Source organism: Heloderma suspectum, chromosome 1 (assembly GCF_057233095.1).
Source record: "Heloderma suspectum isolate Gila_16-S chromosome 1, 16-S_ref, whole genome shotgun sequence".
Classification (NCBI taxonomy): Eukaryota; Metazoa; Chordata; class Lepidosauria; order Squamata; family Helodermatidae; genus Heloderma; species Heloderma suspectum.
This window is the reverse complement of record NC_139458.1, coordinates 394,590,193-394,616,270: the sequence shown is the minus strand read 5'-3', so window position 1 is coordinate 394,616,270 and position 26,078 is coordinate 394,590,193. Positions and strand designations below refer to the sequence as shown.

Sequence of the window (26,078 nt, the reverse complement as noted above, 5' to 3'; positions counted from 1 at the left end):
TTCTTTCCTCAGCTACTTGTAAAGCCTCCTCAGACAGCCACTTGGCTTTCTTGCATTTGTTTTTCTTTGAGATGGATTGAGTTGCTGCCTCCTGAACAATGTTACGGACCTCTGTCCGTAATTCCTCAGGCACTCTGTCTATCAGGTCTAATCCCTTAAATCTATTCCTCACCTCCACTGTATATTCATAAAGAATATGATTTAGGTCATGCCTGAATGGTTTAGTGGTTTTCCCTACATTCTTCAATTTAAGCCGAAATTTTGCAAGAAGCAGCTCATGATCTGAGCCACGGTCAGCTTTTTACTGCCTGTATAGAGCTTCTCCATCTTTGCCTGCTAAGTACATAATCAATCCGATTTCGATATTGACCATCTGTTGATGTCCATGTGTAGAGTCGTCTCTTGTGCTGTTGGAAAAGAGTGTTTGCTATGATCAGTGTGTTCTCTTGGCAAAACTCTATTAGCCTTTGTCCTGCTTCATTTTGTACACCAAGGCCGTGCTTGCCTGTTATCCCGGTGATTTCTTGACTTCCTACTTTAGCATTCTAATCCCCTATGATGAAGAGGACATTTTTTTTGGTGTTAGTTCTAGAAGGTGTTGTAGGTCTTCATAGAACCGATCAACCTCAGCTTCTTCGGCCTCAGTGGTTGGGGCATAGACTTGAATTACTGTGATGTTGAATGGTTTGCCTGGGATTCGTACTGAGATCATTCTATCGTTTTTGAGGTTGTACCCCAGTACTGCTTTTCCCAACGCTTTTATTGACTATGAGTGCTACTCCATTTCTTCTAAGGGATTCTTGCCCACAGTAGTAGATATAATGGTCACCTGAATTAAATTCGCCCATGCTTGTCCATTTTAGTTCGCTGATTCCCAAGATATCGATGTTCAATCTTGCCATCTCATGTTTGACCACTTCCAGCTTACCTTGATTCATTGATCTTACATTCCAGGTTCCTAAACAATATTGTTCTTTACAGCATCGGACTTTCTTTTCACCACCAGACACATCCACAGCTGAGTGTCCTTTCAGCTTTGGCCCAGCCGCTTCACTCTTTCTGGCACTACTTGGAAATTCCCTCTGCTCTTCCCCAGTAGTATATTGGACAACTTCTGACCTGAGGGGCTCATCTTCCGGCGTCATCTCTTTTAGCCTTGTGATACGTTCCATGGGGTTTTCTTGGCAAGAATACTGGAGCGGGTTGCCATTTCCTTCTCCAGTGGACCACATTTTGTCAGAACTCTCCGCCATGACCTGTCCGTCTTGGGTAGCCCTGCACGGCATAGCTTATGGCTTCACTGAGTTACGCAAGCCCCTTCACCACAACAAGGCAGTGATCCATGAAGGAGTTTGGTGGGGGTAGAGAGGATTAAACCTCAGTTCCCAACCTCCTCCTCACAGTTCCAAGGCTGTTCAGGCTTCCCCGTGACTTGTCTACAAGCACATGAACTGTATTCACACAACTAATGTCATATCCAGTTCTGCCCTTCTTCACTTCTGGAAGAGCAAAATTGTTCACCTGGTAGTGGTGAAGAGGTAGAAAAAAGTGTATTTGGGAACTTCTTGCATTGATTTGTGTAGAATCGCGAGGTGCTACAGGTCATTCTCATCTCTGGCTGAAAGGTCAGCAGCACCCATGCACTGAGTAGTCCTACACAGATTACCCTGTACAAGCTACACCACAGTTTAAGACACAGGAAGCTCCATCTTCACCTGCCATATATCTCTGGCAAGTGAAGCATGACCAAATAGCAGCACCAGCATTCTAAAAGCCCATGGTGTCGCATGGCTGCACCATGAAGCATTTCCTCTGGAATGCCGGTGCAGCAGCATTGCTGACTGCCCCCGCACAAGCAGCAGGCCTCACACTGGAGCATGGGGCCCAATCCTATGTATAAGTTTCATTAAGCAGTTTGAACTTTCAGTGACTGGGGTTGGGGATCAGATCTTCTCATGTTTGAATTCTCAGGGTGGAAATACATATTGAAAGAAAGATGAGGCTGCTACTGAAAGGAATTACAAAATAGAACTCCCAGTATTGTAATGTCTTTATACATAGCAATGGTGTGATGATACTTGGAACATCGTGTGCAGTCTGGTCTCTGATTTTTTTTATTTTTTTACTTCTATACCGCCCAATAGCCGAAGCTCTTTTTCTCAAAAATGATATTTTATGGGTAAAGGTATAGAAAAGAGCAACTGAAATGATCAGGGGGCTGGAGCAACTCCCCTATAGTTATGTTTTGGACTTACTTTGTTTAGAAAAAAGTTGCGTGAGGAGGGGGAACATGATAGATATGTATACAGTTATGCATACTGTGGAGAAAGTGGATAGGGAGACATTTCCCCCCCTCTCCTAATACTAGAACCTGGGGTCATCGTATGAAGCTGAGTGGTGAGAGATTCAGGACAGGAAAAAGGAAGTACTTCTTCAGGAAGCGCGGAGTTAAACTATAGAATTTGTTGCCCCAAGGTGTGGTGATAGTCACCAACTTTGGTGGCTTTAAAAGGGGTTTAGATAAATTCATAAATTGTCTCCTTGTGTGAGCAGTGCAGCAGAGGCAGTGTGGTTCAATGGGTAGAATGTTGGACTGGGACTGGGGAGACAGGGATTCTAGCCCCCCCCCCCCCGCCCCCCCGCCTTGGATCTCAGTAGGTGACTTTGGGCTAGTCACTGACTCTCCACCTGACCTACCTCACAGGGTTATTGTAAGAATAAAAGGGAGAGAAGAAGGATCATGTACGCCGCCTTGGTCTCCTTGGAGAAAAAGACAGGATATCAATGTAACAAATTAATAAATAAGGCTATCACTGGTTACCAGACATGATGACTATATATCATCTCCAGGATCAGGCAGTATGCCTCTGAATATCGGTTGCTGGGGAGCAACAGCAGAAGAGGGCTATTGCTTTCATGTCCTGCTTCTGGGCTCCCCAAAGGTATCTGATGGGCCTTTTGGGAAACAAGATGCTGGTCTGAGGATGCAACAGGCCTGCTACTACGTTCGTAACTGCAGCCCCATCCCATGTTGGGTTCTCTTCCACCATAACGGTTAGCACAACATGCCTTGTGCCTGTCATAATTATTCTGTGCATTTCCCTCATGCTTGTTACATTCCCTGTCCCTACTCCATGTCACTGGCTGGTGGACTCAGAAACATGTGCTGCGTAATGACATTGGGATACCAGGTAGGACAAAGTCCCATATTTCTTCTCATGGAGTTCTCCCTTTGGAATATGAAGCAATTCAACTCTAAAACTGTTATCTGTAGAGAAAATGCTTTCTAATGACACTCGCTCATCACTTTTAATTGTTGTCTTCCTGTTAAATCAAAGGCCAGCATGTACTAAAATAACCTCTCTAATGTTCTGCCTTAGGGCTTTGAGCCAAGAGGAACTCCTATAGGTCAGAGACTGGTCACCTGGAATAATATGGTGAAAAACACAGGCTACAAAGCAACCTTGGCAAACTACCCTTTTAAGTATGCAGATGAACAGGCTAAGAGGTAGGGACTTTGGGTCATGTTCTTTTCTGCCATTGTTTTCCACTGATTATTTACATACACTAAAGCCAGGTGTATGAAATGAAATATGGGAGTTCTTAAAGAAAAATTTTCCTACCGTATAACGAAAATAGCAGTGTACATTTAACATCTGGCTCTCTTAACCATGCACTCAGAGTTAATAACAAAGTGGCATGCTACAAAAGTTTACACTGATATAAAAACTATTTTGAATATTTGAGCTCTTAAACGCAGGAAGTCATGTGGGACATGATTTATTTTCTTAGGGAATTCAACTTTCTCCAGCTTTACTTACTGAAGATGTGTAATGGGGCTGTATCTCTCCTATTTAGGGTAAACAAAATTATTTCTCTGAGTTGTCTATTTTTTATACTCTTTCATTATAGTGTGCATTTAAGGATAGATGTGTTCTTAAAAATCATAATAGTAACAATTGGTTTCCCTGTCTGGGTTTTGTTTTGATTCAGCTACTTCAAGAACATTTTCCTTTTTTCTAGGTCTCTTAATGGCCCTTTTTCTGTTTGTGCATTTATTAGTGAAACAAAAACAACTGCTGAAATTGTGTGATCCAATTCCCCCCTCACCACACCTGGTGCCTTCCAGATGTGTTGGACTACAGCCCCATCATCCCCAGCCAGCTGGATGGAGATGGTTGGAGGTGTAGTCCAACACATCTGGAGGGCACTAGGTGCGGGAGAAGCTGATGTAATTGCTTTGGATGCTCTTCTTTTAAGATGAAAATTGTTCTCTCTTAGTCATCGAGATGACAGATGGTCAGAGGATCACTATGAAAGAGAGAGAAGGGAAGCAGACTGGAATTTCCACAAGGACAGCTTTTTTTGTGACATTCCAAGTAAGCTGATTACTGTTAAGTGCATGAAATGTTTTGGAAAATGCCCCCAGCACTAAAACTAAACTGCCTTTGTATACAAGGGGTTTGAGGAATTTAAACTAATATTTTATTTGCAGTTGGTGCTTTCTGTCAAGCATTTCCATTTCCTAGGAATCGTTCTTTTCAATTTGGGAAAAGCGAAGGATGATGACCATTGTAGACTTACTACATTTGGATTACCAACAAAGTAGAGCACAATTTAGCATGTATGTGGGTTGTTGTAGTGGTGGTTTCCACAAGTGAGACAAAAATACAGACATGTATCTTTTTCCCACTGAAAATTTTTCCTGCTGCTAGACTTCCGACTTTCTTGCCAGCTGCAGCTTTGAGAAGTTTGTGACATGGGAAGAAATGACATTGCATCCTACTGCTGGAGGTAAATGGGTAGCTGAGTGCTTTCTTTTCCCAAATCATTCGGGACAGGTACAGCCGTGGGGGATAAACTGGGTACCAATTGTCAGGGCCCAGCTTCAGTACTGCAGTGGGCCTTGTACGTTATAGCCAGGATTTGATTAGAAGTAGCCTGGAAGAGCTTGAGCCTATTCAGGCTCTGGAATGTCAGAGTCTGTGTGAGCTTATCTCTGTCAGTGTTCTCAGAGCAGAGCCAGGGGGAGTCACCCAGCTCCCTGTCCACCTGCTGGTCTGGCCTTAGCAGGCAAGGAGGCTGGAAGCTGTCCATGAGAACCTGACAGAGGTGGGGTGGGGTTTGTAGAAGTGTTGCCCAGGTTGAAGCGTCCCTGCTGGAAGGCTGAGCAGTGACACCCTGTTTAGACAGGGGCCTTGTTGAAGGGCTAAAGGCCCATGCCTGTCAAGGGATCTCGAGGGGGTGTCCTACAATCACGCCTTCCCTTTTAAGCTGATGGAAAGGCGAAGAGCCTTTGCTAGGAACATCTTTTCTTCATTGCCCAAAGCCTTCTCTTTTTGGATCCATCATCGTCTGGGCTTTTGGAGGCACTCTGCACGTGGACTGGAACTTTGGATTGTTAAGGACTTGCCATGAAAAGTACTGTGAGGCTTTTCATAGACTTGAACTCTTGTTGCTGTGGATTGTGTGTCTGTGTTTGTAGCCAGTTCAGTATACAGCAGGCTGGGTTTGATCTACAACTTTTGGACTTCCCTCTGCCAAAACTCATGCAGTGTGGAGTTGCCAGCATGAAAGCGGTGGCCTGGAACTCCTTGTGTGTGTGGGTATGCCCTTCTCTTGATCTTGATGGGCCTTGACCATGTAGCCTGGAGTTACCAACAAAAGATTCAAAGTTGGAATCTCTATGGGTGTGGGTTGTTTAGGCCTTCCAAGAAATTATCCCTTGATTGCCTGATGGGTTCATTCCAGGAATCATTCCCTTTCCATGTCCGGGATTGGAACCCCTTGAAAGGATTGTTTGGGTTAGGTACCCAGGAATCCAGAGTCCCTTCCCTTGTGTTCAAAACCCTGGAGATGGCAACGGAGAAACCACATTGATGAGCATCTCAGTCACGGTAGTAGTGTTTAGCTTTGGACTGTTCTGAAATTACATAGAGCCTATAGCTACTGACGATCAGCTATATGATTTCTGAAGAGTGTAACCATTAAGCTTTTGCAGTGGGATTCCCTGCAATAAAGAAATCTCACTGGTTTGGGTGTCCAGTGTCAGATTGCCTGAGCATGTGCACTGGGGGGATTGGGAAACTGACACCAGTGTCCTAAGATTCTTTGTCATTCTTGTACTTCTGAAGGAATAGGGATTGGAGGGAAGTGGGTCTTTAGCAGGGATGGGGAACCTCAGGCCCGGAGGCCAAATCCAGCCTACCTGGGGTCCTAATCTAGCCCTCTGGGGTTCCCCAGAAGTTCCCACCCCCTTTCCCCCAAGCAACCATTGTTTGGTGGCTTCCCAGCATTTGTCCATTTTTTCACCCATTCTAAGAGGTTGAAATGCTTCTCCTAAGGCTTAATTACTGGCAGTGAGAGCTTCAAGCTAAAATGGGTTAGGGTTTTTTGTATTTTGGCCCCATTCCTTTTTCCTTTGGCCATGCTCACCTTGCGTTTGGCCCCACCCATCACTGGAATGCGATCCCTGAGAGCTTCTCCAAAATTGAAGTTGACCGTCGGACTGAAAGACATTCCCCACCTCTGGCCTACAGACTTCTTCCTCTTGCTGCTAGAATACGTAACTCTTCCTCCACTCAGTCTTGCCCACCCCCCACCCCCCAGTAGCACATGGGTCCCTTTGGCACCAGGAGAAAGATTACAGTGATACTGAAAGGGTATATATTAACATTCTAAAATAATACACTTAAGAACATAAGAAATGCCATGCTGGATCAGACCAAAGGTCCATCTAGTCCAGCATTCTGTTCACACAGTGGCCAACCAGCTGTCGACCAGAAACCCACAAGCAGGACATGAGTGCAACTGCACCCCCCCCCCATTCCTAATCAACTGGTGTACTTAAGCTCAGTGCCTCTGGTACTGGAGGTAGCACATAGCCATCAAGACTAGTAGCCATTGAGAGCCTTTTCCTCTACTTGAGCCTATACAACTTGTGAATATGCCATTATTACAAAACGGTTACTCAGAGTTTCTGAAAATAACCCTAACGTAACAATAGTAACACAGTAAGCTGAGCTGCTATTGAATTGTTATATATATTCTTTTTCTTGGCAAAGAGTTTCTGAATCTTAATGAAGTATAGAAGATGTTTTAGAGAGACCCTTTTAGCCAGAGTGGCGTACATGGTTCTCCTCTTCCATTTTATCTCAGGTTAAGCTGAGATATAATAACTGGCTCAATGTAAACATGCTGTGATATTTTCTGTCATATACAGGGCTATGTTAGCTCTGAATGCCTGTGATGTCTGAAACCTCCACGATTTGTCAATCTTGCTTTCAGGTGATCGCTATTCACGAGTGGTTTTTGCATCAGCAGATGGCGAGAACTTGTGGAATTTACCTGCAATAAAATCAATGTGTAGTGTGGATAATTTGAGGGTAAGTAAAGATATTTAACTTTTAATATGACAGAATATACATTTTGTGCTAACTACTAAACAGCTTTCTAGTTGGAGAGTAAGCTGTTATCAAGCATTCATTAAAGTAAAACTAACTTTGCCTTATTCAATGATAAGGCATCTGCCCGATATTTCTTCCTGAACCCTTCTGAATCTTAAGAGTGCCATCTGTTTCTTTTTTCCACCATTTCCTGTTCTGACAAATTTGTTTTTTGGGGTGAGGGGCAGGATTTAGCACTATGTTTTTGAACAAGACTTTGCTTTTTCCCCTTTGTTGGTGTTTCTGTCATCTAATCTTCCAAAACTAGGCCGGAAAGCGTTACTTTGCCTGTTTTTTGAAAAAAAAATCCCCATAAAGCAGTTTGTCAGCATGCTTCTGAGGCAGTTATTTAGGTCTGTGTCACCTGAAAGAAATAGATTGGCATTTGGGAACTCAAACATATACAGTAACTTGTTTAAATAAATAAATAAAATAGATATAATTCAATCCAGATCATGGTGTTCTGAGAAAGCAAAGTTTGCTTCCTCTTCAGAGCACAAGGGGATGAAAGAAGACACTTTGGTCCTGACTGCTGTGATCAGGAGAGAATGTTTTCCATCTCCAGAATAGTTAGGGCCTTTTTTTTATTCCCCTAAGGAACCAAAATGTAAAAAGTAACAGACAGCCTCAGGGACCTCATGAGTTCCTCTTGCATGTGTTAGAAGTTAACAATGCACATAGTTGAGACTGAAGTCTGGTTTTAACTAATGGACCTTAACTGACACAAGGTCTACACTGGAGTGAAGAGCATATGCTCATATTGTGTGTCAGTGATGATACGTGAGCTTGTCAGCCTCTGGAAGTGCAGTGATTGGTATTCTTTGAAAGGTGTTGCAGCCCCAGAATTTGGTAATCTCATGGAGCTGTACATCAGGGCATTGGCAGGGCTGGTGGGACAAAACAGGAGACTATGTTTTTATAGATTATAGGACTCCTATAACCCAACAGTGCAAGACGACATGCAAGCTGAGAAGTGTGCAGACACATATTCAGTTTATTGAGGATCTGTAGAGCCTCTTTGGGATGTGGGTGCAGGAATGAGTGGTTAGAAGATGGATCTGTTAGTCCTCTCAGGACAGAGATTCATAATACTTCTTTAATTGTTGTAAGGCTTGCTCAATCCATCTTCAGCTCCAGGGATCGGACTGGCTATAAGTTGAAATAAAATGTTTTTAGCAATTAGGATCTAATAGAAGTGGCAGTTGGATTTTTGTTGCCTGTGTTTGCGCATGTAATGATCTCCACCCCACTTCCAGGAACCTTATGGGAAAGTACATTTTGGTGGGTAAAGCAAAATAAAAAGTTCTGAGAATTTCAAAGACATTAGAAATCTTAGTATCACACAATTTGAGAACAGGCCAATATCTAATTTGGAGCAGACATTTTACCTTTAAATTCTATCATCATCATAATCATCATCATCAACATCATCACCATTATTTCTGGCATAATCCCAATCAAGTTTACTCTAAAATAGTGGGGTTATTTTAAGCCAGCCGACAGCGCTTTGAGTTATTTATTTATTGTAGCCTTCATCCTGAATGTTTGGAGAAGCAGGAGTGCTACCCATATATTAAAACAGATGGCTTCCTGTTAGAAACATTTGCACTCCTAAAAGGGCTAATGGAGTGGGTGGTGTAATATGAGTAGCATATAATCGTTTTAATCATTTTTTAATTCCTTGGTATACTGTTCAAGCCGTGTGGAAATAGGTGGTGTTTTGGAGCGTGTGTTGTGTTTAGAAAACAGCTCTGCCCTATTGCAAATCTTTGGATCTTTGAACTGATGCTGCTTTCCAAAGTAATGAGGAATTGATGTCTTTAATCTTTATTAAAGTCTCTCTTGTTGGCTGCAGTCCATATCTTTTTCCAATTCATGCTTTCTTAGAGGTCTGACTGCTTTTGTACTGAAGTCAGTGTCATTAACTCTAGTGGAAATAAATCCAAACTGCTTTGGTGTTTTGAAAGTTAAGCTTCAGGACTAATTTAAGGTTTCGCCAGTTTCCCTTCGCCTTTCTGTGCCATTACGTGTTTTAATGGAAGTTTTGATTACAAATTCCTAGTATGTCCATAAGAGTAAAAAAAATATATTATAAATCGTATTTCCAGCTGTGTACCATTCAAACACAAATTGTCTTGGGCATGCGGTATCAGCTTTAGCCATCTGGTTTACTTGTATTTAGGATTATGTCCTGTAACTGCTCCACACATGGCACGCTCGTAATCTTAATGATAATGCCATATGCGGAGTGGTCCAGCCTCTATTTTGTACATGGCTAACATTTAAAACTGTTCTAAATCAGCCATAGGGTTTAATTTTAATTGATTTTAATTGATCTGGAAAACCTGCTCCATTTTTTCTCCTCCTCCTATAGTACAAGGGGGTCGTCCCATGAAGTTGATTGGTGGGAGCTTCTGGACAGATAAAAGGAAGTACTTCTTCACATAGCGCATAGTTAGTGAATTCACTTCTACAAGATGTAGTGATGGCCACCAATTTGGATAGCACAAATTCATGGAGAATAAGGCTATCGATGACTACTGATCCTGATGGCTATAAGCTGTCTCCAGTATCAGAGGCGGCATGCCTACATACATCGGTTGCTGGGGAGCATGGGTAAAAGGGTGCTATTGCACTCAAGTTCCACTTGTGGGTTTCCTGTGGGCAGCTGGTTGGCCACTGTGTGAACAGATTGCTGGACTAGATGGACCCTTGGTCTGATCCAGCAGGGCTCTTCTTATGTTCTTACCTGCTCTTGGGTGTTTCCTACAAGGGAGCATCCAATCCAAGGGAAATCCTGTTGTATGTAGGTACATCCAAGTGTGTGTGTGTGATATATATAACAGCAGCTTCCAGACATTGAGGCTCCTTGAAAACTTATCCTCAGTCCTCAGTAATGCTGGGTAAGTCCCCATGAAAGACTGTGGTCTGTCATTACCAAATGGCCCCTGCAATATCTATTTACAGGGAAATGTTAGGTGAGTTCTAGGGCAAACGGGCACATAGTCTGGCCTGCGGAGGCTTAGGTTCCCTCATCAGGCTCCTCCCCCTCCACTCCCCAAGCCCCACCCCTGGTCTGGAGGCAACTGTGGGGTGGGGTTGTGAGGAGGCTGGGAGAGGAATTGCCTTCTTATTGCTGATCTGTGGTAGATTATAAGGGGATTCCTTTGCATGCTCCCCCTCATGATAGAGGAGGAGCGTCATGCAGGGGAATCCCCTCGTTATCTCCAATCACAGATCAGAGATAACAAGGGGATTGGGGATTGCTGGCTGTGCACTTGTCCAGCACATTTGTCCTTTGCCTTCCCTGTGTCCTCTTCCCAATGGGAGTAGGCATGGGGCAGGCAAAGCAGCTTCACGGCATGTGAACGATCTCCAGTGGTTCCCATGTGCAGCAAAGCTGATTCTGGGTGGATGCGCTGAGAGGATCATCCTTATGATATGCTTGCCAGGGACCAAATGACGTCATTTGGCCTGTGGAGGGCTGGGCGGGAGGCCATTCTGGTTGTCTGCCCCTGCTATATGGGATAATAGGCTTGGCTGCCACCCCTCATACACTGTGTGCCCTAGTGATACCTGTAGTGTACAGGGTTCCATTGCCAGACAAATCCATGTAGAAAGGGTAAGAAAACCACTGAGAAGATAGTATAAGCACAATGTTTTCTTTAGATGTTCCAGAACAAGTGGAAACTATCCTAATGAGACATCTGACCTATTATGCGCCAAACATCACCCTTTGATCAAGTAAAAAAAACGGGCCCCAACTCTTGAATGTTGTGCTAGCAATATTCCTACAACTATGTTTTAAGAGGCATTGTGATAAGTTCAAGGCTAAGGCTCTCCTTCCAAGTTCTAGCAGCCAATTCATCTTTATCTTTAGTGATGGTTACTTTAGCAGCAAATGAGTATGGCCTGCAATGTGCTGAAGAATAGCAAATAAAGCCCAGCATTTCAACTTGAACTTGAATAAGTGAAGTAGACAATAGCCTTTTCCTCCCAGCTCGCCTGGCTGACCCAAACGGCTTGTATATTGTATCCTCCTTGATAAATCTGGACATGTGCCACAAAAAATAAAGAGAGGGCATTCCAGGGCTTCCTTTTATTTATTAGGTTGTTCATTTTTTCCTGAGTTTGCCTGGGTGAGTGTTTTTATCTGGAAACAATCAAATGTGAATTATCCTATTTTTTCTGGTTCTGAAATTGTTTGACAAAATTAAGGCCATATTAAATCTTTTATAATGTGCAGGAGAATTCCTAAATCCTGTTTTTTTGTCTGTGCTATAAAAGGGATTGCTCATAATAAGCCAAAGCCATTTAAATATGACTCAAAACCAGAGCACTTGGATCTCTGAAATGTGCCTGGCTTTCAAATGCTTAAACATGTGTGTAACTAGCTCAGTAAGACTAATCCTATGATAATATTGGGAAAGTACATAAGTACTTTCAGGAACTGGCCCTTTGTTATGCATTCCAAGCAGGAAATTTGACTAGTGAGCCCAACTGTACATTAAAAACATTTTAATTCTAAAGCTTTTGAGGCCTAATTAATGGCTACTTTGGCCCTCCAAACAGAGCTGTGCTGCTACCAAGATTTCCAGATCTTTATAGATGGATTGACACAGATTCAGGGGCCTGCCCTTCTGTACTTGCATAAATATATATATGCCAATACTGGGAGCAAAGTCAGCATTGCTGTGAGTCCTTTGAATGTTTTGAGGAATTAGGAAAAGGTAAGAGAGGTTGGGTCGGGGTGAGTATTACAGTCTTACTGCTCTTCTGGGTTATAGGATGGGCGCGTTTGCACGACGTGCTAACCCACGATGGGAGACAAGCTATGCACTGTGGGTTGATTTGCGAACAACCCACAGTGCATGGTTGGTGCACCTGACAGGCAGTCGGGTGCACCACCCACAGTGTGTAGTTTGCCCGCCTCCCCGGCTTTCACCTTGGTCCTCCAGCTAGCTCCACCTGGCATCCTAGGGACTTGGCAGCAGAACCCATCTTGTCTGCCATCAAGTCCTCCATTCCTGTTCCGATCACGGTTGGAGCCCTCCCCACACCATCCCAAGCCCAGTGTTTGAGGCAAAACGGGGCGGGGGGGGGGATTCACACTTCCTTGTGCCCAGGGAATGTGTGCTAACGTCCCTCGAATTTTGTTTTTAATTTCCTCTTCAGTTTATCGGTCTTGCGCAATGGCAGGTTAATGAAGAATAACTGGAGCCCCTGTATGTTTCACTTAGCAAGCATACAGGGTTGCAATTGAGGATAGTTTGTGTCTAGTCCCCTGCGCTCATTTTTCAGGGTGCCCAATACACAGTTCCACCTCTCCCTCAAGACTACTGAAGCCCGTTCTAGTTTGACAGCTAGCTGGGGGATCACTCCCAGGATGTAGTCCACCCTTAAAAGCATGGGCATCCCATTAGGAAGTCAGTAATTTAAAAAAAACACACCCAGGGGACTTGTTCAAGTTGGCGTGTTTTTGTGCTTTCAAGTTGACTTGTTTTCAGGGTGGCTTGTCATGACATCCAAACCTAGCAGACTGGGTTCTGCATGGCTTGTTTGAAGGGGCTGCAGAGATGCCTGGCAAGAGCAGTGAAAAACTGACCGCTCCCCGCAATGCTCTCCGCCCCTCCTCCTCCAACTCCGTGCTTCATTTGACAGCAACTGCCTTTATCCCCTGGTGGGCAGAGTTAGCACAGCTTCCTCCCTCCTTTTTCATGCTGAAATTCCCCCACCACCACCCAGAGATGAGGAATGGTTTTAAAAAAAAATCTGACTTTTTTTAAACCATTTTCTACACTGGAGGGGGCGGGGGATTTTGGCCTGAAAATAGGAGAGGTGAAAGTTTAAATCTGCCCTCCCGAATCACCATGGTCCTGAATTGGGGGCACGTGCACTTACCCAGAGGCAAGTCAATCACGCTTACATGTATAGTTGTGCTAGGAAGACGAACGGGCTGCAAAGAGCAGCCAAAGAGGCTTTTTTTAAGTGTTAAAGAAAGTGTTAAGGAAAGAATATAAATAAAATCCTCAGCCACCTCATCCTAAAAAGTAAGGTAAGCCCCTGTCCTCCACTCTGAAGATAAGGCAGACGTATGTCAGTGCAGGTGCTTTGCAAGAAAGAGAGGGGATGAGATTCACATCACAGCAGGAGCATAGAGGAGTTGTCCTGCAAAGGCCCCTGGGATACATGCAGGGAATGGGCAGGAGGAGTAGGTAGGAAACAAGCCACAACAAGCCTCAGAGAGGCTGATCGTCTGTCAGCACCATTGTTGGTTAGCGATCAATTACCCAAGCCATGGTGGTTTGTTCTCAGGGTGGCTTATCATGACTCGCGAGCCTGCCCTTCGTATCCAGAGTTAACTTTAAAGTTCCTCATTAGCTTATATCACTTGCACAACTTTTGCAGACCTGTAAAGCACCAGTTCCTCAACTGAAATTACTCGTGCTCTAGATGTGCATGAGGGAAGGTCAGAGTTCAAAGTGTGCCCAGTTAAGGATGTACAGTATTGGTGCCAAATCACCTAAACGCTTCTCAGGGAAAACACACAGTCAGACTAAACTGTAGGGGTCGTAGGAAGATTTGTTGTGTTGTCTTGCTGGGCGGAGAAAATGTTCAAGTGGCCATTCAGCTTTGCATGTCTGCTTCGTGTCATAATTCTGTATGTCTTCTTTACACAGATACGATCCCATTCTCAGTTCGGTGATCTCTGCCAGAGGACCACTGCTGCTTCATGCTGTCCCAGCTGGACCCTAGGCAATTATATTGCCATTTTAAACAACAGATCATCCTGTCAAAAAATTGTTGAGAGAGATGTTTCTCACACTCTGAAGCTGCTCCGTACATGTGCCAAATACTACTATAATGGGACTCTGGGACCAGATTGCTGGGATATGGCAGCCAGAAGGAAGGACCAACTCAAGTGTACAAATGTACCTCGCAAATGTACAAAGTACAATGCTGTTTACCAGATCCTCCACTACCTAGTGGATAAAGATTTTCTAAGCCCAAAGACCATGGACTATGCCTTACCAGCTTTAAAGTATAGCATGCTCTTTTCACCAACTGAAAAGGGGGAGAGCATGATGAATATCTACTTGGATAACTTTGAGAACTGGAACTCTTCTGATGGAATAACCACCATCACAGGGATTGAGTTTGGAATAAAGCATAGCTTGTTCCAAGATTATCTTCTAATGGATACTGTGTATCCTGCTATAGCCATTGTGATTGTTCTTTTAGTCATGTGCATCTATACCAAGTCCATGTTTATCACACTGATGACCATGTTTGCAATAATTAGTTCTTTGATTGTTTCTTACTTCCTTTATCGGGTAGTATTTAATTTTGAATTTTTCCCCTTTATGAACCTCACTGCACTGATTATTCTTGTTGGTATTGGAGCAGATGATGCTTTTGTCTTGTGTGATGTGTGGAACTACACAAAATGTGATAAGTCTCACGCTGCAACTTCAGAGACGGTGAGCATCACCTTGCAACATGCTGCCCTTTCCATGTTTGTCACCAGTTTTACCACTGCTGCTGCCTTCTATGCCAATTACGTCAGCAATATTACAGCAATCCGATGTTTTGGTGTTTATGCTGGCACCGCCATATTGGTGAATTATGTCCTAATGGTAACATGGTTACCTGCAGTTGTCGTGCTACATGAACGGTACCTGCTCAATATATTTAGTTGCTTCAGAAAGCCTCAGGCAAGAGTCTACAGTAACAAAAGCTGCTGGACAGTGGTGTGCCAAATGTTCCGTAAGGTTGTTTTTGCAGGTTCGGAAGCATCTCGGATATTTTTTGAAAAAGTATTGCCGTGCATTGTTATCAAATTTCGCTACATTTGGCTGGTCTGGTTCCTAGCCTTAACTGTCGGGGGCGCATATATAGTGTGTGTGAATCCAAAGATGAAGCTGCCGTCACTGGAGCTCTCGGAATTTCAAGTGTTCAGGTCTTCTCATCCTTTTGAACGCTATGATGCTGAGTTCAAAAAGCTGTTTATGTTTGAACGTGTCCACCACGGGGAGGAGCTTCATATGCCCATCACTATTATCTGGGGGGTCTCTCCTGAGGATAGCGGGGACCCCCTAAATCCTAAGAGTAAAGGAAGGCTAAAATTAGACAGCACGTTCAATATTGCAAGCCCAGATTCACAGCTCTGGATTTTGAAATTTTGCCAGAAGCTGAGGAACCAGACCTTTTATTATCAAACAGAAGAGCAAGACTTCACAAGCTGCTTTATTGAGACATTTAGGCAGTGGATGGAAAATCAGGACTGTGATGAACCAGCTCTTTATCCATGCTGCAGCCACTGGAGCTTCCCCTACAAACAGGAGGTTTTTGAGTTATGTATCAAGAGGGCCATCATGGAGCTTGAAAGAAGCACAGGGTACCATTTAGACAGCAAAACCCCCGGGCCCCGTTTTGATATAAACGATACCATCAGAGCAGTGGTACTGGAGTTCCAAAGCACCTACCTCTTCACCTTGGCCTATGAAAAGATGCATCAGTTCTACATAGAGGTGGATACCTGGATTTCAGATGAACTGAGTACCGCTCCTGAGGGCCTAAGTAGTGGTTGGTTTGTGAGTAATCTAGAGTTCTATGATCTCCAGGACAGTCTTTCTGATGGTACTTTGATTGCCATGGGTCTTTCAGTTGCTGTTGCATTTAGCGTAATGTTGCTTACAACTTGGAATATTATAATAAGCCTTTATGCAATAGTCTCAATAGCAGGAACTATTTTTGTCACTGTTGGATCTTTGGTTCTTCTGGGTTGGGAGCTCAACGTGTTGGAGTCTGTCACCATTTCTGTCGCTGTTGGCTTATCGGTAGACTTTGCTGTCCATTATGGAGTTGCTTACCGCTTGGCTCCTGATCCTGACCGAGAAGGAAAAGTCATCTTCTCCCTCAGCCGCATGGGTTCAGCAATTGCTATGGCTGCACTGACCACATTTGTAGCTGGTGCAATGATGATGCCTTCCACGGTTTTAGCATACACTCAGCTTGGCACCTTCATGATGCTTATAATGTGCATTAGTTGGGCGTTTGCAACCTTTTTCTTCCAGTGCATGTGCCGTTGCCTTGGGCCCCAAGGTACCTTTGGTCAGATTCCTCTGCCAAAACGACTGCAATGTAGTGCCTTTTCACAGGCATTGTCAGGAAACCAAGGAGATGGGGAACAAACCAAAACTCACACTGTCAGTAAATATCAGTTAGACTCTAGAGGTCAAAAAACAGACATGGAGCATGAGCATTATGAGCTAGAGCCTTTAGCGTGCCATACCAACAATTGCATGGCAAGAGAGAAGAGAACCCATGAAGAAACACATGTCTGCTCTGAGCTCTGCAATGGTAGACTAGCCAATGCACATGTTCTTCCCCAGTCAACATATAACAATGAACTGAATATAAACGGTAAAAGTGAATCTGGTTCAGCTGTGACATCTCCTGGTGAGCAGGATACTGCTTGTCAGCTGTTGTGTCAAAACCAACAGTTTGCTTGTTCAGATGCATACAAACCTGTGCCCATGAAATGGAGCCCTCACTCATGTCAGCAGTTAAATGAAACTTTATGCTATCGTTGCTGTCCATCATCTGGAAATGTACACATCCAGAGTTCTCTAGTTCCCATAAATGCCTTGCATCATTCTTCTGATGGTTATGTTAACACTGTCCAGCATGTTCTCCAGTGTAACTGTCTACAAGGCAGATTAAAAAGGCCCCCAGTTCAGAATTCACTCCCCAGAAATATATTTCTCCACTCTGTGCAACATTTTCAATCCCATGGTCTTCCCAATACTGAGGAGAACTTGAGAACTTTTCCAAAGGAGGCAAGTTCTTCTCCATTTATCTCCACAAGTGCTAGTTTGCTCCCTCGATCTTGTTGTGAAATGGAGAAAACCATGTCTAATAAGCAAAAGGGACTCTGTAATACTTACAGAGACAACTGGGATGCTAGGGTCACCGAAGTAAATGGAAACGAAAACGGGATTTCTGCATCAAAGCAAAGCAAGCCAGCAGAAACGGAGGGCGTCCAGGACTTGCTGCAAACTGCTTCAGACGTGAAAGCTAACCAGAAATGTATAGAAAACAATATAGCAATTGAGGCTGGTTATGAGTCTTGCCCTGAGAAGCCACCGTATTGTAACCGAACCATAACAACCAAGTGCAATTCTGTTGAGTGTCATATGCCAAACTCTGAAGCCCATGTGCCTGTTCTGTTAGCACACCCAGAACTTTCCAGTGAAAGTTTGCTAATAAAAACGTTATAATAAATCTTAAGCTTGGTGTTTCTGACTTCTTTGAAAGAGAGCTCAAAATACTGAAACCTGCTCAAATAGTCAAACAAAGTTTACTGAAGTTAACATTTTGGAATTTTAAAACTTCCTTAAAAGACTAATGAATGTTTCTAAGTTCCATCAACCCCTTTAAAGTTGATGATACATTGCTCTCAGGAATGTCAAATTGTGTTTAACTCCGTTCTTGTTCTGTGGATGCCTAAAGCATTTAGGTTGTTAGCTGAAAAATAAAGCATTTCAAACAGTGTTTCCCAGGGACATTTGGCAAGAGAAACTTAGTCTTTGAGATTATGATTATGCTGTCTCATTCTACTGTATTAGAATTAATTACCATTCTGATACAGTATTATTACTGTATTACCATTCATTCTCTTATTTAGAATGCAATCCTATGCATGCTGGTTGGGGTATGCTGGGAGTTGCAGGACTTTTTTTCTGTCTAAACATGCATAGGATTGTGCCTTTAATTATGTAGGGTCAGCTAGAAATGACCTCCAAAGCAGGTGTGGAGAACCTCAGGCCCTGGGGCTAAATCCAGCCCTCCTTGGATCCCAAGTCAGCCCTCCGCAGTTCCCCAGACAGCCATGCTGCCTTCCCTTTTCCCCTAATCACCAATTGTTTTGTTGTTTCCCAGCTTTTGTGCAATCCCCCCATTCTAAAAGGTTGAAAAGCCTCTATTAAGGCTTGGTTACTGGCAGTAAGAACTTTAAGCTACAACGTGCTGCTTTTCTTTGTATTTTTGGCACCACCTCCTTTGCCTTCTGCCCTGCCTACCACTGGAAAGCAGCCCCTGAAAGCGTCTCCAAAATTGAATTCAGCTGAAAGAGGCTTCCCAACCCTGCTCTAAAGGTTCAGAAAAGGGAGCAAAAGGAGGGGGGGGGGAATATTAAAATATAGACCCTTTAAAAAAAAGTTACTGTCAAAAGAATTCTTTAGGAATTTGTTCTTTCAGCTACCTTTCAGCTACCTGGGGAGCAAATCTAACCAATCTGCTTGTACTGCGTAAATTGTACTATGCGTTGATTCCAGTCTAAAAACATTAGACGTTATATGAGAGAAAAATAGTGAGCCTAGAGGCTGGGAAAAAGGGGGAAATAGCAAAGCAAGGGTTAGAATCTATTGGCTAGCAACTGTAACCACAGATATAACACTGTGAAAGCACTGAGACAAGAGTTCCAAAACTGGTTGAAAGGAAAAGTCATACATTTTTTATTTGTATCTCATCTCACTTTTGTTTCTTTCCTTAAAAAATAGCTTTCCCCAAGCAATTTGTGAGGAATTATAGAAGAGTAGCTGTGTTAGGACCACATATTTAAATGACTGGTTAATTTGGCCACTTTTATTTTGGAGAAAAAGCCCTGAACCAGAACATTATCTGGTTCCAGATCAGGGCCCCACACTGGTTTTCTGATGAAAATCACTTCTTCCTAACTCACAAGGGGGTAATTGGAGGCCTTCTAGATGTTTTGGCCTACAACACCCATGATACTTCTCCATTGGCTATGCTGGTTAGGGCTGGTGGGAGATGTCGGCCAAAACTAGAGGGCCAAATGTCACTCAGCCCTGTTTTGCCGCCAAAAGTGCTATTGCAAATTCAGCCCCACTTGATCATTTTATACAAGTTCAATGTGAAGTATAAACACTGCAAGATTGATAGACTGTCTTAAAGTAATGTTGTTAGTGGAGAAAAATCAGAAAATCGCTGGATTTAGATAAGGCATTATGATGTAATGTATATTTATAAAATTAAATTAGCTGTGTTCTTGGCTGGTGAACAAAACAAAGCGGTATGTACTTTTTTGAAGCTTAGCGATTTACATCCAAGTTGAGATCTTCAGTGTTCCTGCCAAAATGTTTCCATAAGTCAAACTTCTAAAAGTATATATACTATTGATTAAATGTCTCTTCAAAAATACATACAAACCAAAACACATTCGGCACCATAAATCAACACAGTACAAACACACAATCCTATTAATGTCAAAAGTAAATATACAAAATTATACCAAAGCCATCCTTACATTTTCACTCTCTTTCTATTCCAAAATAAAACAGATAATGGCACCTATTTTATTTTGGAATGAAAATAAACTAAATACACAGTCAATGTATTCATTAGCGCACAGTGCCTTTGCACAGCAGTTCATCTAATGTACAGAGCTGGTTTTATTTCTAATCTTTTGCAATTTAAAATACCCGTAAATCAAATGTTTGACAAGGAAATTGCTTCAGTAGTAGTAGCCATCTACATTGGAGATTATTTTTGATGATTTTTTTTTAAATCCCTACAAAAATCAAAATGCTGTACAGTGTTTTTTAATAAATACAATAAAAGTCAACCAAGCCTAACAACAATCTTATGATCTAAAATTTAGATTCTAAATAAACACACGAGGAGAAAGAAGCGGGGAAAGGAAAACATCATGCACTGGCTTTGTGTGCATTATTTTTGATACTTTTAACACCCCACCTTGCAAAGAATTAAGATGGCGTACAATCAAAAGGTAAGAAAAAAGTTTATTGAAACATAATGGGTTGTATCCATATTTAGTCATGCTTACAACAACAACAGCTGATCTATTATAATGATGAGATTTAAGTTCTGATTAAGTCTCTTTAATTTCAATGGATCTACTGTAAGTATGGCCGGGTATGGATCCACTCCAATAAAAATTAACTATTTAGAAAACAAGCAAATCAAGATTAACAATGTAACAGAAAAGCAAAACAGCAGCCAAATTCTACAAATTAAACCATGTGTTTCCATTTCCACTTGTATATCTAGCACTGGAAATTGCATTGGCATAATCTGTGTGCTCCTGGGTATTTGGAAAGAGAGCTGAGAGATCCGGTATGGGCTTTTAAAAAATTGACAAATAAATGAGGATAGGATTTTTGTTGTTGAGCTCGGTGGAAAACCCAACTACACTCAAGCTTTGTGGACAAGATCTAGGATTATGTTTATGGCACTATAATTTGATAACAAGAACAATGTCACTACTAAATGCCTTAGATAAGTTCAGCACATCCCTGTGTCTTAATACAACGCCTAGGACATTTAGTTTACAGACATCAAGCTACAGAAACTGGCTGTTGCAACTCCTTTATTAAACACTTCATTATCCTGACACATCCCAAATAAAACATTCTAAATTTAGTTCTGCTATTCTATGTGGGGGAACTTAAAAATAAAATGAAGGGGAATGTAGCCAAATGTTTGCTTACTTTCTTCTCTTTCCCATATTTTCCACCACCAATACAGTTGTTCTTAACTCATCACTGGACATCTGGCATGAACTCCCCATCTGCTCTTGATTAAATTAAAATGAGGATGCTCCCTTGAAAATACATTTGGAGTACATCTCATTCTGCCAGATGGAAATGGAGCAATCAGTCCAAGAAAAATATCTGTGTGAATATATAATATCACATACAGTATAGCTAAAAAGACTCCTTTTTTCAGCTTGGTTAAAAAAAAAACCTCTAAAGTGTTTTATTGTTGGAAGTATTTTATTACTAATTGTAAGAAAAATCTACTTGAAAATGTGCATGTGTTTTTATAATACATTTTCCCCCATTCCTTACACTTCATATTTAGGCATAGTTCTCACAAACAACAGGAGAGGTAAGCCTTTTTCCGGGCTATACCACTTCAAACTTCAGATGGAGTCTTTCATGGCTTATGTACTATGTCATGTACATAGAAAACTAGCTGTGAGTGTGAAGATTAGATTAATACCCTTCTCCCTCACAGCTGATTTTCTATGGACAGGACATTTTGTTGTCTACAGCAGGGGTGGGCAGAAGGTAGATCTCCAGATGCTTGGGAGTTAAACACATGCCACTGCCAGTGCGGCCAATTGTCAGGAATTCTGGGAGTTGATGTCCAGAACATCTGAAGTTCTACTTTCTGCCCACCCCAGGTCTACAGGAGCATTTGATCATATGAGCCCTCATCTGCAGCTTGAACTGGTACAGTCCAGAAACCGATTGAGTCACTTCATCTGCTGTTGTGAGAATTGTTTAGTGTATGTGTTTATAAAGCACTGGTGTGCTGCTTTTGCTGCACTCAAATGGCATATAAACGTCAAGACATATTCAAAATAAAAAAACTAAAAACCAATTCAATAATGTTTTAAATTAAACAAATAAGCTGTCTCCCTCTGTACAGCAGAATTTTTTCTAGCTGAAAAATCATTCTTGCCAAATGCTAGCTGGAACAACAAAGACTTTCAGCCTTGATGAAACGCAGAAAGGGGGGAGTACCTGCTGACCCCAAGGATGACTACACTGACAGCCCTACTCCCAGGAGCAGAGTGAAGTTCACTCCAAATGCACCTGCTGAATGAAGTGAGGCTGGTAGCTACCAGAGAGAGAGGGGCTTTTTGATAGTGGCGCTCCAGTTATGGAACAGCTTTCCCAGAGAGGTTAACCTGGCACCAATCTTACAGTCTCTTTGGTGCCAGATGAAGATCTTCTGTTCACCTAGGGCTTTTGAATAACTCACGTAGTCTTGGCCTCTTTGTTTTAAAATCTCTGTGTTGGGGTTGCTGTGAGTTTCATTTCAGGTTGTATTTTATGTTGCTTCTGAATTTATGGTTTATGTTCTATTTTGTGTCCACATTATTTTTATGTTTGTTACTGTAAGCCATCCAAGAACTTTTTCATACAAATGTCTTAAATAGATAAGGAAGTGTAGCAGGCCATGTATGCATCGTCCAAAAAAGAGGAAAGGCATCTTCAAAAAAGAGAACACAGATTTCCATAAAATTTGTATGTGCTAATTTATATTTAGAAAAAATAACTAATTTAAATAGAAATACATCTCACCGTAGTGGGGATATCACTGTGACCAAGGGTGCAGTGTGCCTGGTTAATTTGCTTTCTAGGTGCCAACTACTGATAGACAACTTCAGGCTTGACAGAGAACTTGATAGACAACACCCACTCTGCTCTCCCTGCTTATGGTTCTTTATCTTTAAACCACACTTGGACTGGACAGCTCTTCCAATAGAGGACTGCCCACTGTAAAGAAGGACACATGGCCACCCCGGTGTGATGTGCCAAATTTATTGATTTATTTATTACATTTCTATACCACCCAATAGCCAAAGCCCTCTCGGTGGTTCACAAATGAAGGTGGTGTGTGTAGACTAAGGGCTTCTCCACGTGGAGCTTTTATCCTGCAATTGAGATTGGTTACTCATGGAAGTTTGCGGGTCCTTTACATGACATCATCAACCTCCAGTGCCCCTCCCATGCTTTCTGATCGTTTCCGTGGCTTTATTTGAAATGGAGATAATGAGGTAATAAAAAGAAGCGGTTTGAAGCAGTTTGAATTTGTCCGTGTAAAGAGGAAGTAGCACTATAACAACAGTGCCATCTGGTAGCTGTATAATGAAACATACAGAATTTGCAAATAAAGCCAATCCTCCAAGGAAAAAAAAACCCCAGGAAGTGTGTGTGAAGGAGTCGATCTTAATCCCAAAAAGAATTTGGAAGCAAAAGGCCAGGTAAAGTTGCAGGATAAAAAACCTGCTGTAGAGAAGCCCTATGTGGGTGCCAGCAGAACTAGTCGTGGGTGACCCCCTCCAGGGCAGGCTTTGTAGTTCTCCAGAGATTGTTTTTAAATCTAATCAACCTACGATTTGAAGTCTTCTGGCAAAATAGTATTAAAGGGACAGAGTGGGTAATTACTATTTTTTTTAATTCAGAGTAATCTATCTTTCTAGTTGTCTACTCTAGAACATCTATGGAGATGGGGATGGGAGTAAAATGCTGGTGTCTTCATGATGAGAACTCCAACATCTTTTTTGAAAGAAGACTTGTACATACAAGAGGAGAGAATCTCTATTCTCTACAGCAATGCTATACATTTTGGGGCTTTAACATCTAGTTACTACTATACTCAAAACCCTTCATGGATCATGATGCACAAATGAATTACACTATAACAAAAAGTGCCCCCCCATTTTTTGTTTGAATTTTCAGAGGAGAAAATAGGAAGGAATAAAGAGTGGGGAAGGAAGCAGAAACAAATGGGACGACAGCAGTGGATTAAATGTTTTATCATAAAATGATTCATGGGTCTGAAAAGGCTGAAGACAACTGCCTTAAACAATATGAATCTTATTTGAGCAGTTTGGGACAGGACTTACGTTGGGTATTCACATCTGCTTGCTTTCAAATGTTCTCTACATTTCAACATTTGTTCACTATATCTCTTGCTATTTTATGATGGGAGTGGATACCAAAAGTGTTAGTTCTTTTATGGTTGGTTTGTACTGTCCTGCAAGTGCTTTCTCAGCTCATTTGAGAACTTATTCCTGTGACGATCTCTTTTTCTTTTGGCCTTTCATCTTGTTTAGCTCTTTCTTTATTCTTTGCTTGAAAATTCTACAGGATTTGGGATCTGATAGGATGGAATCATATTTCTGCAGCAACATTGCCGAGGTGTTTTACAGTAGCAAGCAGGAGGAGCATGGCTTCCATCATCTTTTACATCCACTTATAGGAATAGGCATGGGAGTTCATATTTCAAACATCACCTGAACCTTAAGTTGTAGAGAGACAGTTGTAGGCTGAGTCATGCTTCCCACTGTTCATGTTCTCAAGATCATTTCCTTTGTACACTGTAGCCCTATTCAGGTGTTTATCAAAGGGATTAAGTAAACATGCAACTGGGGAGTGGGGGCTGCATCATGCAGCCCTGCCCCTAACATCACACACATGATGCCTTCCCCGCCCCAGCATAGAGCTCCTCTCTCCAGATGTCTATGCTTTGCACGCAGATGCCTGAGCGCCAACATCAAGTGTGTGACTTTAGGCATGGGGCCATGCTGCACATTTCCCACTCATATGTTTTCTTAAGCCCTTTCAGAAACAGCTGAATAAGGCTTGTAAATCATCATCCATTTATTTGTATGCATTTGTATTTATTTGTTTTCTCACACGATTGTGTCCAAAGCGGCTTATGATATATCAAGTGAACAATAAATGTAACAATCGAAACAACTGAAACCATGACAGATAATCGAATAACGTCAATAAGTAGATGCGTAAAAATACATAAATAAACACAACTCTTTATAAAATGATACAAATGAACTGACCCAATCTAATAGCTTAAAATCAAACAGGAGAGAGAATAGAGCCTAACACCGAACTAAAACACACTGCATACAAGGTCAAATTGGGCTCCGTCCCACAAAGGCAGCATGGGGTTCTCCGCATGTTTCTCTATACACATTGCGTAGCAGTAGCCAGACTCCTCAGTTGTGGCAGCCTTCCGCCCAGCTGCCACCCACATCTCATTTCTTATTTTCTCCTCCTGGCTGTCTCTGCATTTCCTACTGCCATTTTCCTTCTCTGGAAGAAAATGCAGTTGAAAAATAATAATTGTTCACACAGTGAAAGTAGGGTGAAGTATTTCACAATAGTTGGCCCCAAGTCTACTGATGTGTAGATGGCTTTACCCACTATCCTCTTACAGGGCTTTGCCTGTCAGCCCATGACTCCTTTCATCCCCTCCCCTGCACAGCCCATCCATACCATTATAGTCGCCTGCTTTTCATTAAACCTAATAATGATGGTAAAATGAATATGTGGTTTTCTCCTCCCCCACAATGGTTTTTCTCCGCAGGATGAGGAGAAACCATCTGTACATTATAAACAGTTTCCTTATATTTTCTTGGGGAGAACAAATTATGTGTTAAGAGACTTTACTGTAGAAATAGCAACATAGGCGTGTAGAATCTTCAATAAAAGCTTGAAAATTCAGTAAGTTGAGCATTGGCATCTATAAAATGTTAGCAGAAAAGATTTGGGTAAATCCAATCATTTGATTGAACTACACTCATGAGCCTATCTTGCCAAAGGGGAAAGTGTCTTAATGAAGACAATCTCATAAGTGTTCCTTCCTTGCTCTCATTGTTTGCTGGGGGAGAAGCAAGAGGTGGGGTCTGAACCAGGATATTTTAATGGCAAGATATACGAGCCCTTAAGCAAGAATTTGAGACAGCTCAGTGGGTGATCTGGACAGCTTGGATCTACAGACTTCAGTTATTAGGCCAATAAAAAGCAAAAGAGCTGTGCCCCAGAGCCAAGCACTTGCCAAAGATACCAGTGAAGTTTAACTCATTTTAAAATGAATTCCTCCCACTCCACTTTCTTAAAGAGCATCTAAGACAGGGCTGCACACGTGATGCCGGCTTGGGAGCCGCAGACGTGTGTGAGTGCACCCCCCCCCCCCCTGCTAGCAGCACCAGAAAAAGAACTATCTATTATGAGGATCTCTGGGGGAAGGAGTGGAGAGCCCTCTCTC

The 26,078-nt window shown here is 42.3% G+C and overlaps 1 protein-coding gene across 6 annotated transcripts in view; it reads left to right on the top strand.

The window, feature by feature from the left end:
- Positions 1-24,738, top strand: part of DISP1 (dispatched RND transporter family member 1) — a 119,420-nt gene extending 94,682 nt beyond the window's left edge. For 4 of the 6 annotated variants that reach the window (XM_084828699.1, XM_084828701.1, XM_084828703.1 and 1 more), the window contains 4 exons: positions 3,381-3,508; positions 4,282-4,379; positions 7,288-7,385; positions 14,126-24,738. In XM_084828699.1, coding sequence (XP_084684825.1) covers positions 3,381-3,508; positions 4,282-4,379; positions 7,288-7,385; positions 14,126-17,728 — 3,927 coding nt within the window. In that variant the 3' untranslated portion in view covers positions 17,729-24,738. Of the gene's footprint in view, positions 1-1,157; positions 4,380-4,715; positions 4,795-7,287; positions 7,386-14,125 lie in introns of those variants that run through there. The other 2 variants (XM_084828704.1, XM_084828705.1) reach the window with 2 other exon arrangements.
- The last annotated feature ends 1,340 nt before the right edge of the window (positions 24,739-26,078 follow it).